Source organism: Haemorhous mexicanus, chromosome 22 (assembly GCF_027477595.1).
Source record: "Haemorhous mexicanus isolate bHaeMex1 chromosome 22, bHaeMex1.pri, whole genome shotgun sequence".
Classification (NCBI taxonomy): domain Eukaryota; kingdom Metazoa; phylum Chordata; class Aves; order Passeriformes; family Fringillidae; genus Haemorhous; species Haemorhous mexicanus.
The window spans coordinates 4,282,015-4,301,564 of record NC_082362.1 but is presented as its reverse complement, the minus strand read 5'-3'; the positions used below and the strand labels follow the sequence as shown (position 1 = coordinate 4,301,564).

The window sequence follows — 19,550 nt, the reverse complement described above, 5'->3', positions numbered from 1 at the left end:
GGGGAGAGAGAGCGGGACCTGCACCCGGTTCGTGTGGACAAGACTAAGGGGGATCTCATTAATGCGTAGAAGTATCTTCAAGGGGTGCCAATAGGGCGGTGCCAGACTCTCTTCAGTGGTGCCCAGTGACAGGATAAAGAGTAATGGCCGTGGACAAAACCATGACAAATTTCACCTCAACGTGAGGAAAACTCCTTGACATGAGCGTTGCAGAGCACTGGGACAGACTTGTGCAGAGAGGGCGTGGAGTGTCCCTCTCTGGAGAAATGCCAAACTCACCCGGACCCTCCTGTGTCACCCGCTCAGGTGACCCTGCCCTGGCCGGGGTCAGACTGGGTGATCTCCACAGGCCACTAACAACACGAGATTCTGTGACTGTCCTTATGAACAACGGCATTACTCAGAGGGTGGTGAGGGCTGGCACAGGGCGCCCAGCGAAGCTGTAGCCGCCCCGTTCCTGGAGTGTTCGAGGCGGGGTTGGCCGGGGTTTGGAGCAGCCTGCGCTGGTGGGAGGCGGTGTAAAGATCATCTCCTCCCAGCCCAGAGACGCCCATGGCTCCGCCGCCACACAGCCGTAAAGCGCGCCCTCGGGCCGGCCGTCCGGCGCACGCGGCGCTGGACGGGTTGGCCTCCACGCTGCCGTGCGGCGAGGAAACTGTCGCGCAAGCGGTGCGCTGTCGCGGCGCGATGTGGCGGGGCGCGGCCGCGGCGCTGCTGTGCCTGGCCGCCGCCTGCCTCTTGCGACACGGGTTCGAGCCCCGCGCCCGCCTGCTCAGCGCCGCCGAGCTGCGCCGCTACCGGGGGGCGCCGGGCGAGCCCGGGCTCTACCTCGCCCTGCTGGGACGGGTCTTCGATGTGGAGCGGGGCCGCAAGCACTACGGGCCCGGCGGCGCGTACAGCGGGTTCGCAGGTACCTGCGGTGGGGCGAGAGGGGGGCTGGGTGAGGGCCTGAGGTGTGGGCCTGGCTGGGGAGGGATCACCTGGGGGTGGGGAGGCATCACCTGGGGGTGGGGAGGGATCACCTGGGGGTGTGTGACACCGGGTGTCACCGCTGGCCGGGGAACGCAGCCCTGGCTGCGAGGAGGGAGAGCTCAGGCCCTGTTCGGGGAACCCACTCCAGGGCTGGGCTGTATTCCACGGGTGGGGTCGCACCCCTGGTTGGGGAATGCACCCTGTGGCTGAGGGAATTAATCCTTGGCTGAGGGAATTCATCCTTGGCTGAGGGATTCACTCCGTGGTTGGGGGGTTCAGTCCTTGGCTGGGGGGTTCACTCCGTGGTTGGGGGGCTCACTCCGTGGCTGGGCTCTCCCCCTGCTGTGCTCTCCCCCTGCTGTGCTCTCACCCCATGCCCCCAGGCAGAGATGCCACCCGAGCGTTTGCCAGCGGCGATTTCAGCCCGGCGGGGCTGGTGGACACCGTGTCGGGGCTGTCACCCGCGGAGCTGCTCTCCATCCACACCTGGCTGAGCTTCTACAGCGACAACTACGAGCCCGTGGGTAGGTCTGGGGGTGGGCTCACACTGGGGATGGGTGTGCAGGTCCTGAGCCCTGCGAGGGTGCAGCTGCAGCCAAGCCAGGTCTCTGAGGTCTGTTTCCCTCCAAGGGAAGGTTGAATCGTTTTCCCACCTGGCTGCTGTCCTGCTTGATTGTCTCTGCCGAGCACAGAGCGTGGAGCCAGCCTGAAATCACCAGAACTCAGGAGAATGTTGGGGCAGCAGTGTAGGGAAACTGTTTTGGGAATGGCTTCTGGGTTGTGCAGCTGAAACTGGCTTTGGTTTTCAGCTCTGTAATGTGTGTGTGCCTAAGCTTGTCCTGCATGGGTTTATAAATATGGGTAAATTGCTGTGTGGTCCAAGGGTTGAAGGGATGTAAGCTCAGTTTGGTTCTAAAATTGGGCCAGGGTGACATCTCCTTTTAAATAGCAAATTAAAAATAAAGCCCCACCAGAACTATGCATTTTCCTTGCCTGGAAACAGGTCTGTGGTCTGGAAACACTCTGGTCTTAATTGATCTCCTCTCCCAGGGAAGCTGGTGGGCAGATTCTATGATGAAAATGGGGCACCAACAGAAGCCCTGAGGGAGGTGGAGGCTGCCATTGAGGAAGCTCTCAAAATGCAAGCAGAAAGTGATCAGAAGAAGCAGCAGTTCCCACCCTGCAACTCTGAATGGAGCTCTGCCAAAGGCACTCGGTTCTGGTGCTCCACAGAGAGGTAAGCCAGTCCCCTCTGGAGCAGAGGCTTTTTTTGGGTGCCCTGTGCTCTGTTCCTGCCTCTCCTGGCAGGGGGGGGGCATGGGAAGGTGTCCTGGCCCCTGCAGCCACCAGACCCCATGGGTAGGTGAGCTCTGGGACCTGGCAGTGGTGCTGCCAGGGCTGGAATATGCCTGGCATGGGCTCTGTCCCTGCCTGAATTCCCAGGGTTGTTCAGGTGGGAAAAGCCCTGTGAGACCACCCAGTCCAACCATTCCCCCAGCACTGACCTGTGCCCCCAGGTGCCACATCCACACAGCTTTTACATCCCTGCAGGGATGGGGCCTCCACCACTGCCCTGGGCAGCTGTGCCAGTGCCTGACCACCCTTGCCATAAAGAAATTCTCCCCAGTATCCAACCCAAACCTCCCTTGGCACAACTTGAGGCTGTTTCCTCTTACCCTGTCCCTGTGAGCAGAGCCTGAACTTCACCTGGCTTCAAGCTCCTGTCAGGGAGTTGTAGAGAGTGAGAAGGTCCCTCCTGAGCCCCCTTTTCTCCAGGCTGGGCCTCTTCTGTCACACTGGAATCAAAGAATTTACCACACGTGCCTGTGATCTCCTGTTCTCAGCAAAACAGGACAGAAATCCCAGTAGGACTGGGATTCAAACAGGTTCTGTCACCTATCAGGAATACAGGCATTAACCTGTGCTTTTCAGGCAGTTTCACAGCCTGGCTCAGATGCTGATACCACAACATTTTCACTTAAACCACATAAAAATGAGGTTAAGCTTTGAATAATTGTTTCCTCCTCTCCTTTGAGTAGCTATCTCTCAGCTTAGGGACTGTTTTGTTTGAAGATGAAATCATTTCACAGACCACACTGCAAAATGCTTGGGCTTCATGTCAGCCCAGCAGCAGCTCTGTGTGCCCCAAGGATCTGCTCCTGTGTGTCACTGGGCTTGGGGACAGCCTTAGGACCAGGTGTGATGTGGCAGGGACTTGTGTTAGAGGCTTAAAAGCTGCAGTGGCTGGGGAGTTGGCCCACAGAGAGACACTGAGACATAAAGAGACATGATGAATTAGCTGGGGAAGTACTTTTCTTCTGCCCCAGATCTCAAAATCACTGTCTTTAGTGTTTAGTCAAGGCACAGAAGGCCCAGGAGAGCCTGGTCTGTTGGAAGGTGGCCCTGCCCATGGTAGGGGCTGGACTGGATGATCTCTAAGGTCCCTCCAACCCAAGCCACTGTGATTCTGTGAAGATGTGTGGTCACCTGTGAGCACTTAGGAACCTCCATAAAGGCATTTTGCTGTGCTCCAGCAGGCTGTGATTCCTCTTCCAGCAATGGAAACACAGAATGCAGGAGTTGGTCACTCTCAGAGTGGTAGAGCCTGCAGCAGCAGTGATGAAACCAGGGCCAGGCCACAGATTTCTGAAGCACAGCCCATAAAAAGGAAAAGGCTGTGGGATGGTGGCTGTTTAAACAGACTGCATGTGGCACTCAGTGCCAGGCTTTACTCGAGGTGTTGGGGCATGGGCTGGACTCGATCTTTAAGGTCTCTTCCAACCCAGTCATTCTGGGAACTCTGTGGAAGCAAAGCCTACCTCAGTGTTAGTTCTAGTTTCCTCAGATTATCTCAGGTTTTTTCCTAAGGATTCTCTATTGACTGGAAGCCTTTTCCTGGGTTTGAAGTGTAATTGATTTTCATTTTCCATTCCTAGCGGGGGCGTGCCCAGAGCCTGGGCCGGGGTCCCGCGGAGGCTGCACCGCCCCGGCTCACAGGGCACTCCCTGCGTGTGTGTCAGGAGCTCCGGGCCGCCCTGGGGCCAGCCTGGCTCCTCCCAGCACAGCGACAGAGGCGACCTGGATGACCCTCGGCTGCAGCAGTACGAGGGCTGCCATCCCCTGGCCGAGCAGTGTGTCCTCCTCACGGGCTGATCCAGGGCAGGGGGAGCCCTGCAGTGAAACCTTGCACTGGGGGTGGGCAGCTCCAGCTCCATCCCTTCCACCCGTCCCTGCAAAGGGAGCAGGAACAATCTCATGGTATTTGTGATGCTTTTTAACATATGGAGGAAACACTTCAGCCAGCTCAGTGGCTAAAAAATCAAGTAACAGGCTGCTTTCTTTATTTCTATGGGAAATATTTCTGCACCTGGGAACATACTGTAAGATACACAGCCTGAATTGTGTTTTAGAACTGCTCCTTGTGCAGGGACTGGATGTTTGTGTGCACAGGGGTGGGACAGTGAGCTGTGGTTTAAGGCAGTGAGGTCAGTGAGCACAGAGCTGCTGCAGCATCACTGCCCACAGGTCATGCAGTCCTCAGGTCCTGCTGCAGGCAGTGCTGATGCTCCTTCCCAGGCACCTGACTCACTCCCAGAAGTTTAAAGGTAGCAGGGAGAACCCTGAATTCCTTCTGCAATCAAGGTCCACAGTATCAGGAACTTGCACAGTTTAGTTACACACAAGCTTTATCAAATTCTTGGAGAAGGCAAAGGCCAGAGCTGCATTTCCTCACTGTGTTTGCATAAGATGCTGTACCCAGATATTGAAGCCACCTGTGAGGATTGTTGTTTGATATTAACCTCACTGTCCTGGTCTGTGATTCACCACTTTCAAAGTGTTCTGATCAGGAAGAAGTAGTTTTAAATAGCTTTCTTTTTGCTGCCTGGGTGGCAACAGAACCATCCTACTGTAATCTGCCTCCTGTTTCCATTCTGGTAGAAGACTTCCTCCCATCTGGTCTGTGCCTGTCAGACTATAACCTGAGTTGGATGTGCCCTTACAAGACCCAGCACTTTTAAAATCCATATTTACTGTGTCACAGCTGGCAGAATTCAGCAATGTGAGTGACTCCCAGAAAGGCAGGGCAGGTCATTACCCTCTCTGTGTGGGGCTAAAAGGGAGGAAGCAATACCTGCACTACAAACCTCAAGCTGCAGGGAAGCACTTGCTGGTTTTAGTGGAATCTGCTGTTAAAATCAGTTTTGGTGGAGCTGAGCTTTGGGAGAGACATGCAGATCAGGGTCCAGTGGTGGCACAGGTTGTGGTCAGTTCTTCTCCTTACCCGTGTAAGCAGCTGGAAAGTGTTTATAAACTGATTTTTAGCTTTCAGCACCTCTAAAGAGAAGCCCAAAATGTGATTAATTGGTACAGGAGGCACCAGTCACTCCCTTGCAGCAGGACACATTACACACTTCCACTGGTAGCAGCTCAGAGGAGGCTCCAGCTGCCAGGGATGGAGCCACACAAACTTGAACCTGCACATGCTTGGAACAGTGGGGGGCACAGGGTTGTGGTTTTATTTTGGGTTTTTTTACCTATTTTCATCCTGAAGAGAAGCCCTTGCAGGCATTGCCCTGCTGTGCCAGCTCGTGGCACTCAGGGGGGAGCAGGATGTGTGGCAGAACCAAACCTCAGCCCTGGCCTTGAGCCATCTCTGGGGGTGGAGTGAGAGCTCATTTCACACAGTGCTGAAGATCAAGCTGTGCAAAAGGTGCAGCAAAGAGCTGCAAAGCAGTACTTCACTGCCTCCACAGCTTTGGCCTTTGCCACATTTAAAAAGACACCCAACTTTAAAAAGAAATTGCATTTAAAGTAGTGAAACCATCCCCCCAAATGCTTGGCATGTGTCAATAAAAGAGTTTATGAGAGCTATTTAAAAGTTGCAGCAAATTCCAGACTATTAAATGCTGTAAGAAGTAGTTTGTGGGGGCAAACCAGTCCCAGAGAAGGTGGGACCAGCTTGACCTTTGAGCAAGTTTCACCTTGCTGAAACACTCCATCACTATGCAAATAGTGCTGAGGGGATGGTTTTTGATTGCAAGAGCTGCACAAAAATCAAATAAACTGCTGCAAAAAGGCAGGGCAGGGAGGTGTTGGCTTAAGTTAAAGTTGGTTGAAAACCAGTTCACAGCTTATTCCTCAGTTTAGGCTTTGGAAACACTGGGGAGGAAGAGTGTGCCTTGCACTAGGAATAAGTCATCTATTAAAGCAAACAGGGAGACACCCTCAGTGACCTGAAGTGCTCCAGGACTGTCATGTGCTTGTATCTCCAACTGAGCAGCTCAGCTGGATTCTCCCATGGTGGCAAAGGGAACAGTGACAGCTACAGAGGGCTCAAGTCACCACAGACAGTGCTCTAATAAAGCTCACCATTCATCTGTACTTCAGTAAGTTTTATTAATAAAAGACTAATAATGCATCACAATCTCACCCAGAAGTCTTGGCTGGGTTTGCTATTGCACTGAAGTTTTCTTTTCCTGAAGTGAAGCTGCAGCAGCTCTCTGCTCTCCAGGGGGCTGGGCTGCCTCCAGCACACAGCTCAGGGCACCCAGTGTTGGGAACTTGAACTGATGAACTCCATGAAGCAGCTCTGGCCCGTGGGGAGCTCGGGTTTGTTTCACAAGACTGATTATAGGTAAGTCTAGTATAAGGCATTCAAGATGACTACATGGTACAAACTAGAACACCAGACCTCGACAGCCAAAAGAACAGTTGTAGCAGTTCCACAACATGAAAATGAATACCTGGACTAATTTCAGAACAAAGAATAAAGTTGTTATACCCAATTGGATGTTGTATCCCTGGTTTTGTTTGTGGTTTGTCAGGATAAGCTTGTAGAGGGGCAGCTGTCTCTACAGGAGCAGACACTTCCTTAGCAAGGTTTCACCTCACAATGCATCATCTAGTTCTGCATTTTATTACAAGTAGAATCATTACACAACGAAGTAATGCATATTGGAAAAATACATTTTTACAACAACTCCAGACAAACATTGCAGATAAAATGCCATTGTTCTAAGACTTCCTTTTCTATTTCACAGAGGGTATTAGAAGGTTCAGTTATTTCTGTCACTCACACAAGCTTTGATTTTTCTAGAGATGAGTTTGCTGCAGTGACCACCTCTGCTGGTTACAGAAAAAAGAGGACTTGCCTATTAACATTTGATCTACAAAACCATCCAGCCTTGGCCTCCCATACTGTTACATGTTAGTTTATAAGCACTGCATGAGCAGTTGGACAAGCTGTTATCTCCAGCATGGGAAGTCATTAAGGCATCTGTCAGCTTTTAGCCAGCAACTTACTCTGCTCTGTTAGTGCCTTCAACAGCAACATTCTCACTCCACTCAGTGGTGTGAAACAGTGACTGCACCTTTTACAGCCAAATTTCAGCCAGACCACGGTTTGTGCTTGTGTAAGAGTGCTGGGTGACTGCAGTCAAAAGGAATCCAGTCTCAGAACAAAAAGCTACAGCATGAACCAGCTGACCTCCCATGCAACCCTGCTGAAGTGCCTGAAGCCTCGTGTGACAGCAGCACTTCCAGGGACACAAACTGATTTTCCATCTAACCTTTTGTTCAATGCTTGGCAGACTTGAGTCTTGAGTTAATATACACCACTAAAAGCAGGGCTAAGAGGGGTGGGGGTTTTGGTAACAACTGTGTTATGCTACAAAAAGGGAAGAGCAGTTGTTTAGAGTTAGAAATGTGTTGACCACCACTACATTACCAAGTGCCTCATTCACATTTGTACCCTGTAGTGGAGCATTGCCAGCAAAACTCCCAAAAAAATCTCAGTGGTCTGAGAGCTCAGACCAACACTAGGCAGAGTGTGTGAGGGATTGAGCCCCACCAGTTGTCTGGTGGGGTCAACTCCTCAGCTGAACTAGAAAAGAACTAACATGGGTTTTGGTTCAAGTTGTGAGCTTTCCCTCTTTAGCTCTGGCAGAAAGCTATTTAGAGTTGGCTGGAAGGAAACTATCTCAAAGGCACTTTAAAAGGATCAAATTTGTGAATTTAGTTGCTTTAAATTAAACTAACACCTCAGGCTGTACATTTAACAATAACTTACTTTCCTTTCAGACTTCAGTAAGTAAGCTGGGACAGTACTGGCTGTAAACAGCAAACCAGGAGCACTACAGATGGTTTCCCAGATCCTTCCCACAGTTTTACAGTTATAATCAAGATCCTATTTTTAAGAAAGCAACTACCCAGCCTTAACTTGCCATTCAGTTAATCTGAATTTTCACCAGATCCACATTTTCCATCACTGCTTTCCTGTTCCCTTGCCCTTACATCAGAGAAGCCACAGAAACAGTGATGTTTAAATGCTTTGGCAATTACAGGCTGTGCAGTTTTCCCAACAGGCTGAAGCCCATAGGCTGTGGCCTTGGAAAACCCCTCCTCTGCACTATCTTTCAGCATTCTGAGCACACTCTTACCCTTCCACACCACTTCAGCTCCAAACCAGGAATGAAAATAACATGTTACCATGGGATTACAGTCAAGACTTCTTTCACCAAATGCACTTTCTCTCCATCATTCTTTCACTGCTAGAGATCTGCAACCAGTGACACCTTGAAATACCAGAAGTCCAATGTCTTCCATCACCTCTTTCACTCAAAAACCCCCAAACTGTAGATTGTAGTTAACACCAACAATTACTGTAGCTAACATTAACTGACAGCACTATTTTCCCTCATTCACCTACAGGATTATGCCAGAGGTGCACCATTTGCATTAGGAACTGTGTTAGAGACCAGCTGTGTTACCCAGAGCATTCTGGTGGAACGTGTCAGCAGCAGACATCAAACAGTGAGGCAAGTTTGTATTTCATCCATTGTTCTTCCCTAGTGGTACAGGGCTGATTCCAGTTACAATATAGGCATTTTGGAAGATCAAAGTGCAGATCAAGTGAGACTTGATGTGAAATTAATCATACAAATGTCAGCAATAGCACCCTCTCCTATCCTCTCCTTGTACAAGCTTGAGAAAAATGGAGACAGTTTCCTGTAACAGGAGCAGCCTGGTTCATCATCTCATCTTACTCTTCAAGACCAACAAGTCACTGCTCCAAACAGGGCAACACATCATCACCTGTCCATACTGTTCACTGGAGATAACAGTCATTAAAAAATGCACACCAATTCATGGAGTAAAGATGAGGAATGCTGAATTGAGTCTATACTAGCTTTATCTTTTGAAATAAAAACAGCCTTAACATGGCATGCAGTGCTGCTTAAGTACCCTTTTTTTCTAACTGAAGCCTTTGCCCACCAAATCACAAAGTGGTCTACCAGTCAAGTACTTTCCTGTTTACCTAGACAATGTGGTGGTAGGTTTCCACAGATTCAGCATGTTGAAGAGAGTACAATCAGCCTAGATTAAATATTGCAGCTTACTCCTCACAGGAAGCCTCCACGTACACTCCCCCCCTCCCCAGCAATCCTGCTGAAAATGGACCCAGGTTTAGTGTCTAGAGGTGCAGCACATTCTACACTTGGTAGGGTGACTGACTGACTCTCCCAAGCAGCTACCAGGCCCCTTAAGCCCCAGGAAAGTGTTTCTCTCCCTCCTGGGACTCCCAATGCACTTCAGCATTTATTGCTGTACTGTGAGTTAGAGTCCACCACTTTTAGTGTTTCTCCTTTAGCACATGCTCAGGCCTTTCAGCAAACTCATGGTCATTTATACAAGTGCCATGGACTGGAAGGACCAGCAACATAAATATGAAAGTGCAATGAAGACTGACAGTTCCAGCAGGTATGAGCAAGAGCATTTTCCTAAAACAATCTTGCACTTCTCTTGAACATGCTAAAGCTAACGAGTCATTTGCTGAGGAGGTATCAAGATGTGGATCTGCAATTCTGACTGCTTTGCATCAGATGTTGTAAAGCTTTCTGTTGTAAGGCCACAATTCTTGAGCTATACTTAGAACTACACCCAGGTCTGAAGAGTTTCTTGAACAGTGGTTGCAACAGCTCAGTTTAGCTTCATGAAAATCTTCTCTAGAGAAGGGGAACGTTTATCCTTAAGACAAAGCAAAGAAAGACACCTGGTTACCCTGAAACTTAATACCACCTCTACTAAGCAGCCTGAAAGCCACAGGACTTAATAGAGTTGCTCAGTGCAAAGCACCATGCTGAGGACAGACCTGTTTACTGCCGATTCAATCAGTACAAATTTCAGCTTCCATACCCCACTGCAACTAGAAGAGGGTCTCAATTCTTTTGTCACTTGGTTTGAACAATCCACTCTGATTCCTAGTGAAGTCTATCGCAGCCCGATACATTTAGTCATACAAAATCATTTATACCAGAGTATATCATAACAGGGTCCTTAATTAGTTCAGTCTATTGCAGAAGACATGTGCAAGCCTCCTCTTCCCTATCCAGAGGGCTTGTAAGCAGAGCTGCTGTCAGGAGCACTGACTGGGAATCCCTTTACTTCCACAGCATACTAGGAGACTCCTCCCAGAGTCAGGACATCAAAGCAGATGTTGCAAACTCGAACTGGCTTGTTCAGATCAAATTTTATGATAGGAATCTCCTTTGTTGAGCACTTATGGCAGAGCAGGCGTCCACAGTGTCGGCTGTTGACAGAAGAGGGGTGGGAGAAAAGTGAATTCCCTCCTAGTGAACACCAGGATATTATTGTTTGACATTCTTTATCAATGACAGCATCATTAAATACACATTAGCAGTTGAAAAGCTATCATTACCTTGTATCTTGTGATATTTGTCTTGTATCTTTCTGATATTTTGGAATAACTGACAAATGCCAACAGCACGTGCTGGTTCTGTACTAGTGAATCACAAGGTACTGCTTCAACTGAGGCACATGTAGTTTCTCCAGCACACTGAGCTAACAAACATCTTAGCTTAACACCCTTCCAACCAGCATGTTTTGTACAAGTTCAGACTATTTTAAAAGGCAGCTCCTATCTATACAAGAGCAGCTCATGTTCATCTTCAGCCATTTCCACACTGCAAACAGGATCCCAAACCTAAGCTGTCAAGACCTGCCCAAATCTGCCACCTCTTTTGGAGGAGGTTATCCTACCACTGTGGTGGTGGTGTGCTCCCTCCTGTCTTTCCTGTGCAAGCCACAGCCCCAGTGGCTGTTCTCTCTGAACCTCATGCTTCCACAGGAGGCTCTCCCTGACCCAGCCTCTAAGCAGGAAATAATCAAGTCCTGATAAACCACTGACACATTTACCATTGAACTTCTATTAATTCACTCTCTTAATAAAACATATTGCTGCTCCTCTGTGAAGTGCCTCACTCTCTCTCTTGACAACTGGGTATTTAAATCCTGTTTCACTACTGGAACTTATACATAATTTCTCATTTACAACTAATCAGAATATTAAATGCACAAGCTGCTTAAAATAGGATTTCAGTCAGACTACACAAAAACAGGATGGAATGTTTCAGCTGGATTAGTGGTTATACACCTACATTAACATGGAGGTTTCCTAAGCTACTAGAAGGAACAAGCCTAGCTACATTTGGGGAGGAATCCATTTCCTTGTAAGCACAGCAAGGGGGCTCATATTACCAGTGATGCTTTCTTGTCGTGACTCCAAATTTGGCAGCACATTCATAGCAGTTGGAGCCATCACACCAGGGAGGTTCTTTTGTCAGCATATCTGTGAAGAGGTAAAAATGTGAAGGCAAAATGGGCTCAGACACCTTCTGAAGCCTTCTGAAGGCTTTTTCCAATTCTAGGCTGCATTCAGTGTAATGGATTTAACTACTCTTGCAGGAGCTGGAATCTCATTTGTAGATAATCTATAGTTGCTTCCCATCATATTGTCCACAGCAACTGTACAGCACCAGTTAAAAAGCAGTGTCTGTGTTTTAGGCTACATTGGACTACACAACCAGAAGAGTTTCCATGTCTATCCTTCCAGAAAAAGTAGCATCTAACAGTCTGCATCATACAACTCTTCAGCTAATCACCAGAAAAACTAGTATTTCTACTCTGCACTGTTAGTAGTATAAAATTCACAAGTTCTGCCTCTCTGGAATTACTGTCATCTAAGTCAAAAGTCCAGAGTTTTTTCCTCTGAAGTATCCTGGAAGCATAAGCCAGAAATACTTTCCCACCACAGCAAGTGGTACTTACCCAGCAATCTAAAGAGAAGCTGTTTTGTAGCAACTTGATAGTTGAAGATATTGACTCCTTGGTTATTGTTAACTCCCAGGCGAGCCCCAGCTCTCACTATTGCACGACACAAGTTAGCATTTCCCTTCATGTAAGCCAAGAGAAGCACTGAAAAATAAAAGCCAGACAGTTCCTGTAAGCCAAGAGGAGCACTGGAAAATAAAAGCCAGCAAACAGAGTGGTAGATTGTGTTACATTCAGTCCAGATAGGATCTTTAGTTTTTAAGCTTCCATGTACTGTATGCCTCCTACTGTATTTAACATACTGCTGCCAATTATTCCAGCTTTAAAAGTGACACACCACGAATACAACTTGATTACTTTCAAGTTTAATAGTTGTTGAGTCTCACCTACCTGTGTTCCCTTCAGCATCAGGTTTGTCTAGAGGGTATTCTGGCATACACTCCAAGAAGAGGTCACAGATGGCTGCTGCATTATCTTTCCCATATTGTCCCAAAATATGCATAGGTGACTGGCCTCTGGGGAAAAGAGTTTGTTATCCTGATCAAAGTCTGCTTGCTACTGCAGTTACTCATCCAACTCTCCTTGCTTTCAAGTTTGGTTCAGACTTGAACAATGCTACATCTCAGTACATCACACACAACTGCCTACTTAACTTTCCTTCCTTGGTGTATACATATAATTTGCACAGAATTTAGATACAGCATCATCTGCATACTTCCAAATTTGTGTATTAATAATATAATACAAGCCAAATATATATTTTTAAGCAGCATGTCAGCATGTATTTTAAAATACAAAGTGGTTCTTTTAGTCTGTTACCTGGTACTATTAGAATAGAAATAATTACCTGATATTAAAGGCTTTAATTACCTGATATTATTAGAATATAAATAATTACCTGATATTAAAGGCTTCTGCATCTACATTGCACTCTGTGAGGAGGACTCGGATGTTGTTCAGCCGGCCGTGCATCACTGCCAGATGCAGAGCTGAACAGCAAAAAAAACAAAGAAAAAGAGAAAAAGAAGGTTCAAGACTCTGAGTACCAGCAATAATTACAGCCTAATAACTAAATGAAACACCCTCCTTCCACTTTCCCAATCCCCCCTTCTCAAACAACTCCTTCCATCTGCTCTGATTTCCTGGATTTTCATTCTTTCACCTTTGCAGTGCAAGGCCATTCACAGTGAGCTCTCCACCATTAGGAGACATCATTAACAGACCTACTGAAGTGTTTTGCATTTACTTGTGTAACTTGAAGTTTACCATTATTTCCATTTTCATCTACAGCTGCAAAGTCGACTCCATTCTCCAGAAGGACTGAACAAATGGTGGGCAGGTCTTGCTGGGCTGCTAAGTGAAGAGCAGTCTGACGGTGCTTGGTCAGTTCATTCACCTGGGCACCTGCAAGCAGCTGTCAGGAGGCAAGAAGGAATATGTTCAAAGATGGTTTCAGGGCTATTTTAGCCAACAGTTTATTTCTGTGAATGAAGCACTCAAGACTCTACTGTACAGAGATATTTCTAGGCCTCCAGAGTGTATAAAATGGTAAAATTACTGAGCTACTTCAACTTGTGTTTGTGTTCAAATGTGCAAAAAGGGCAAGGGAAGATTCTTTGCGAAGAACCAAACCCAGTGATTGCTGCAAACCCAACCCCCTTTATGTGAAGGCCTCTGTGGCAGCTCAGCCAACAGTCCAAGCAAAGGGAGCTGTCTGTTCCAGAGGAAGTGGTGTCACTGCTGTGACTGCCCAGCCTGCAGGCCCTGTGCAGCGAGCAGAGCTCACACTCTGAAGCAGAGCGAGGCTGATGGAGCACGCACCAGGTTGCGCACGATGATCTCGGAGCCAGCCTGCACTGCCAGGTGCAGGGGGGTCAGCTTGGAGGCGTCCTGCACGCGCGAGTTGACGTTGGCCTGCACGCTGATCAGGAACAGCACGCTCTCGATGTCCGAGTTCTGAACGGCCACGTGCAGGAAATTCCGACCCTTGTTATCAACCTGAGGCAGAAAGGGCAGAGAAATTAGTTTGTTGTTCCTGTAGAACAAGGTGTTTTATGTAGTGGGATGTGCTTTCACTAAGAGACACTTGCTCCCTCTGCTTGAACTGCAGAATCTTGTTCCTTTCACTTGTCTGATAGATGTGACTACTGAATAACTGAACTGAGACATTATCTGCTGAAACTGCTCAGTCCAGTCTGCCTCACACTATTTTATAACCTTGTCCTTTCTTGACCACACACTGGACAGTATTTTTAGACAGACAAAAAGTTAGCAGCTGTTGTGGTTAAGTACTGAGCAGCAGTTAATGATAAACTCAGTTAAATGAAACAAGCTTGAGTCCATGTGGCAATTAATGCAGGAGAAGGATGCAACATGGGATCCTGCCACAATGATGGAAAGTGTATTCACAGAACCATTGAATGGTTTGGGTGGGAAGGGACCTCCCAAGGTGATCCAGACCACCCCCTGCTGTGGACAGGGACACCTTCCACTACCCCAACTTGCTCCAAGCCCCAGCCAATCTGGCTTTGGACACTTCCAGGGATGGGGCAGCCACAGCTGCTCTGGGCAACCTGAGAATTCTTTTTTTTTTTGCTTAATACAAAGTACATGTTGCTCAACTTTGCCTTGCAGCTGATGTTAAAGCATATTTAAACTGGCTGTATTTGTAACCATGTTTTAGATATAATACAAGAGCTCACTAAGCACTCAAATATTTTACTGGTAATTAAACTCACACAGGATAGGAAGAATCTCCTGAACAGCTGCTGAAGTGTCACACCAGAAGCCTGAAGATACAGCTGGAGGTTTTATAGTTCAGCAGGGCAGCATAGCATCTATTACTCAGTTATTTTAGGTCAGATTTTCTGTTGTGGATAGCTTTAGGAGAGCTGGGTAACAGATTATTTCTGTACTAGTCCAGCACAAGACAAGAGTGGTGTTAGAATTTTCTCCTTATACACACATATGCCTGTTTCTCAGTTTAGTATTGACAAGATAAGGAGAATTGACAAGACACTAGCCCTTAATGTTCTTACACATATCACATACACACCTACAGTTTCCTAATAAATCCTGCTTAAGAGAACTGGCATCTGGCAAATGGATCGCATGTAAAGGCACAAAAGGATAAAACAGAACTGGCTTGTGGAACAGCTGTTACCACAAACTAGTGCAGTAACAAAACCAGCATGGTTTGAACTCTCCCAGCTTACCTGTTCTGCAGCTCCTGGTTCCCTCTTCAAAATTGCTTCAGCTGCTTTATTGTTTTTGTATGTCATGGCACAAGCAAAGGGAGTCATTCCTTGCCTGTCACGTACATTCAGCTTAATATCTGGATGTGAAATCATCAGCTGAATGATAACATTATGTTGGTTGCTAATGGCAACATGGATTGGAGTTCTTCCTTCTGCATCCTAGAAGGAAACCAGAAAGTTTGTTAAATATAGACTCAGTAGTACCTAAATCCTTCCCTAATTCTGATGGCTCAAGGAAACTTAGTAGTTTAGTCCTGTGACCTAACCAGCTTCCTTCAGTCTGGACATCAAACAGCTGCAGGGCAAGCTCAAACCCACACTGCAAGAAAAGCAAATTGAGATTTGTTTCTCCCAACAGGTTGGCCTCAATTCTGTGCTATACAGCCTTTTAAATAGCTCACCATAACATCTCCCATTTAGTCAGTCTTTTTGGGGGCAGAGATTAGCATTTCAATTTAATAGCAAAGTCAGCTGAGGTGTTTAAACATTTGTTTGCATCAAGCAGCAGTTTACAGCCAAGGCTGCTTTGTGACTGTGTTCTGTAATTCATTTTAATGTCACTTTCAACTGCATCAGGACCTAAAAACGTTATCCATTCATTTCTTTTGTTGTTAGTTATAAAGCTTCTGTTTAAGGATTACTGTGTAATCAAAATGAAGTGTAAATCATACTTACATCACCTCAGTTTACTCAATAAAAGACGACATTTCCCAAACATACTAAAAAAGCAGAGTAATCTGGAGTTTTACACTGTAGCTGGTTTAATGATTAATTGCAGCTGTGCTCCTGCCTTTAATTCCTGCTAGGGACAGGAGACATTGTATCCCACTCTTCCATGAGAAAACTAACATTGCAGTAAATTTGCTGTATCATTTTCCTTCAGCACAGCTTCCTGAATTAACCACCATATGGGCAGATAAGCACCAGTTGTGGTAAAAAAGGACAGGAGAGAAAGCAGAGCTGCATCCAGTCATTGCACTGGCTCAGCTCTAAGAGCATGATTTTCCTTTCTCCATCATGCAAAATACACAGATGAAAGGAAAGTTTGCTTTCAGTACGTTGGAGGAAAAGAATTTACTTTTAAACATTGTGCATGATTTGTCCACATACCTGAGCATTGACATTGGCACCAAACTCCAGAAGGCACTGGATCACCTCCTCTAGCCCCCAGCAGGCTGCCAAGTGCAGGGGTGTCTGTCCATCATGGGCTTCCTCTTCTCCTTCTCCATTTGGGCCTGGCTTTCTGGGACTATTCACATCACACCCACTACAACAAACACAGTGCAGTCAATTCATGATGTTTAATCCAGATTTAAACTGCTTCAATAAAGGTCACACAAAAGATTACAAGAGCTGACACAGTAACTGCTGACACCTTCTACAAAAGCACAAGTTCCTGGTTTTGGTTTGACTCTTGTCATCAAGAACATGATGCTATTACAGAAAACAGAATGTGTCCTTTGGATTGGTGAGAATTCCCTAAGTGTCACCCACCCAGCAAAAGCCTAAGGAAGCACATAGTTGTTACTGATTTAAGATAGCATTCAATTAATTTATGCCAGGGACAGCCCTACCTGCATGTTAAAGGGTTTGTGTTTGGGAAGGGGTCTGACCTGCGGATCAGGAAACAAGCAATCTGTTCACTGTTCTCATCAATAGCTCTGTGGAGAAGGGTTTGTGAGCAGCCACTTGGTCCTGACCCCCAACATGTTGCATCACAGCCATGCCTGACCTGGAAAGAGAAGCCCAATGACACAGTGAAGGGTTTTTTTCAACAGGCTCCTACTATAGTCCCTGACTAATGCTTCTGGAACATTATCCCCCAGAGATAAAACTTGAGATGCCTTCCTTGTCTATTCTTGTGACAGTCACTGAATTTCAGGAAGCTATTTTAAGGTCTTCCTGACCAATACTTTATTGGTTTACTGTGTAATCCTTAATTAGATGGTATTTATTAACAATCCAAATATTTATCCATATACTTTGATAGACAGATCTGAAGCAGGTTGGACTAGTTACCTCACTTTCAGCAATGACAAGCACCTACAGTAAATCAAGTAGCACCAGCAGATGTTCCCTTTGAAGGTCTGGCCCAGTTCCCTGCTTTCTCAGACATTCAGCTAAACAGAGAGAGTTTTTTTCCAGGAACTGTATTGCTAATATTTGTATTCTTCAACTAGAGAATTATGTACTTGAGCAATGTGGCACTTAAGACTTGTTCTACTCCACTTGACAAACTATTGACAAGGTTTAAAGACGAGTAGTTAAGAGTGTTGACTCCATAAAAAAGTGCTGACCAGCACAGTCAAGAACAGCTACAAAATGCATTTCTCACATCACTAGGAGAGTTTTTAAACAGTTGCCTCTAGCAGACAATTGGACAAAGCTTTCAAGTAACCTCCTTATGAAAAAAACACAAGGAGGTCTACTTGTGTCTCCTAGGAAATCTGCTGTATCACCCAGGCCTGAAAGTAAACAGTCTTTAAAGTAAATATAAGCATTTAAAGGCCTTCTTGGTTCAATGTTAAGATGCAATAAAAAGCAGCACATACACTAAAGCATAAAATGAGTATTCAGTTTTATTCAGAAAGCTGATCATTACACAAGTTGTGTATGCTACAGACTGATCTAAGCAGATCCTCACTCCATCCAGATCAAGAATCCAGACAGCAGGACATATATAGAATATATTTTTTTTATTAAAGTGGCTGCCAGATATTTGGTTATGCAGACTACAGTATTTATAAGATTTCTGCAGTAAAGAGGAATTTCTGGTGAAGAAGAGACCTCCAAAAAAATAGTAATATTGGACTAGTCTGTTCTCTACATGCATTGAGTTTGCTTTCCTGATGAAGCCTTTTGCTGCTAGCAAGATGAACAGAAGTGAGACTGAAGCCAACTGACAGTCTTACCAGAGTTGATGCAATGTCTTCCAGGTTGTTTTCCAAGGCAAGCCACAAGGGAGGATTTCCTTTCTCATCAGGCACAGACATGTCTGCTCCTCTGGTACAAATGGCATCCACCACGAGTGGGAGCTGGTTTTGAATGGCCAGCTGCAGGGCTGTCTGTCCATCCTGGGTCCTGCAGCAGGGACACTTCCAAGTGTTACAGATGCATTATGAAGCTCAGCAACAGCACTTTACTGGCAAAGCCAAGAACTAACTCCTCTTGTATGTATTTTTGCTGTGGTAAGACCATCACAAACACACCATGTATTTCATCACAGCTCTGTAGTCTACCTTTCTTCTCCCCTTCACTTCTAAGAAGTGATTGATTTCACAGCTGGAAAATCAAGTTAGTGTTCTTAGCCCAGAGACATTCAATTCCTTCAGTGCAGCAATTATTTGAACAGAGTTCCTTCTGAGCCAGCCTGCTGCCACAGAAGCAAACAGCTTTGTCTCCAACGTGGCAACACTTCAAGCAACAGTCAAATACCAACTGTTAAAAAGTTGAAGTCAGAACAGCAGCTTTAGGCAGTTTGTACCCATGACATTCATTACAGTACAGCTTGCCAAATTTAACAGACAGCCTGTCAGTCATGTAAGCAGACAAATGTTCTGTTAAATCTAATGTTAAGTTGTCTAGGAGATACTGAGAAGGCAAGATTATCAGACTCCTGTTGCTGGATCTGTATCTAATTATTTTAGATGGCAGCAAACATGCAGCTCTAACAAGGTGGCAAATGGATGAGATAACAGAAGTTCAGTGCCTCTAGGCCTGTCTCTAGGACTTCAGTCTGCTACAGAGGAAGCTGTTTTACCTAGAATTAAGTGGCACCTCTTTCTGCAGCTTTGAGAGGAGGTACTGACCAATGGAGCTATACCTAGGTCCAAGTTAACACACGTAATCCCTCAGCCATAACAAGTGCCACAAAACAATGCCAAACATAAAACTATGTGTAAATCAGATCTGAAACAAATCTCAAGCCATTATACAAAGGCAGTCAGCACCTACTCCTAGATACATACACTGGTGAGAGTTGTATCAGTTAGGGCCTTACCTGACATTTATATCTGCCTGATGTTCCAGCAGGAAGAGGGCACTCTTACTGTCCTGTCTCTGGATTGCCATGTGCAGGAGTGTCTGTCCGTCTGACATGGTGTCATTGATGGATGCCCCAGATCCAAGCAGCTGAGCTGCTATTGTGTGCATGCCTGAACAGATCAAGCTCATTAGTATTTTACCTTCAGT

At 46.3% G+C, this 19,550-nt stretch overlaps 2 protein-coding genes across 2 annotated transcripts in view; one reads left to right on the top strand and one right to left on the bottom strand.

The window, feature by feature from the left end:
- The first annotated feature begins 669 nt into the window (after positions 1-669).
- LOC132337521 (neuferricin) lies at positions 670-4,295 on the top strand. The gene is made up of 4 exons (XM_059866172.1): positions 670-910; positions 1,356-1,496; positions 2,023-2,209; positions 3,909-4,295. The coding sequence occupies exons 1-4, from the start codon at positions 688-690 to the stop codon at positions 4,123-4,125; spliced, it is 768 nt and encodes a 255-aa protein (XP_059722155.1). The 5' UTR covers positions 670-687; the 3' UTR covers positions 4,126-4,295.
- Positions 4,296-6,350: 2,055 nt separating this feature from the next.
- The window catches only part of ANKFY1 (ankyrin repeat and FYVE domain containing 1), a 32,304-nt gene continuing 19,104 nt past the window's right edge, over positions 6,351-19,550 (bottom strand). The window contains exons 14-25 of the mRNA XM_059866171.1: positions 19,360-19,513; positions 18,272-18,440; positions 16,973-17,091; positions 16,470-16,626; positions 15,318-15,518; positions 13,924-14,100; positions 13,369-13,516; positions 13,001-13,091; positions 12,493-12,617; positions 12,100-12,246; positions 11,530-11,620; positions 6,351-10,561 (exon numbers count right to left, since the gene is read on the bottom strand). Coding sequence (XP_059722154.1) covers positions 10,429-10,561; positions 11,530-11,620; positions 12,100-12,246; positions 12,493-12,617; positions 13,001-13,091; positions 13,369-13,516; positions 13,924-14,100; positions 15,318-15,518; positions 16,470-16,626; positions 16,973-17,091; positions 18,272-18,440; positions 19,360-19,513 — 1,712 coding nt within the window. The 3' untranslated portion in view covers positions 6,351-10,428. The remainder of the gene's footprint in view (positions 10,562-11,529; positions 11,621-12,099; positions 12,247-12,492; positions 12,618-13,000; positions 13,092-13,368; positions 13,517-13,923; positions 14,101-15,317; positions 15,519-16,469; positions 16,627-16,972; positions 17,092-18,271; positions 18,441-19,359; positions 19,514-19,550) is intronic.

Excerpts from the sequence above, each read along its gene's own strand:
- LOC132337521 (XM_059866172.1), top strand. The coding sequence starts at position 688 with ATGTGGCGGGGCGCGGCCGCGGCGCTGCTGTGCCTGGCCGCCGCCTGC. Across the intron at positions 911-1,355 it reads CGCGTACAGCGGGTTCGCAG|GCAGAGATGCCACCCGAGCG; the intron begins GTACCTGCGGTG and ends CCATGCCCCCAG. Across the intron at positions 1,497-2,022 it reads CGACAACTACGAGCCCGTGG|GGAAGCTGGTGGGCAGATTC; the intron begins GTAGGTCTGGGG and ends CTCCTCTCCCAG.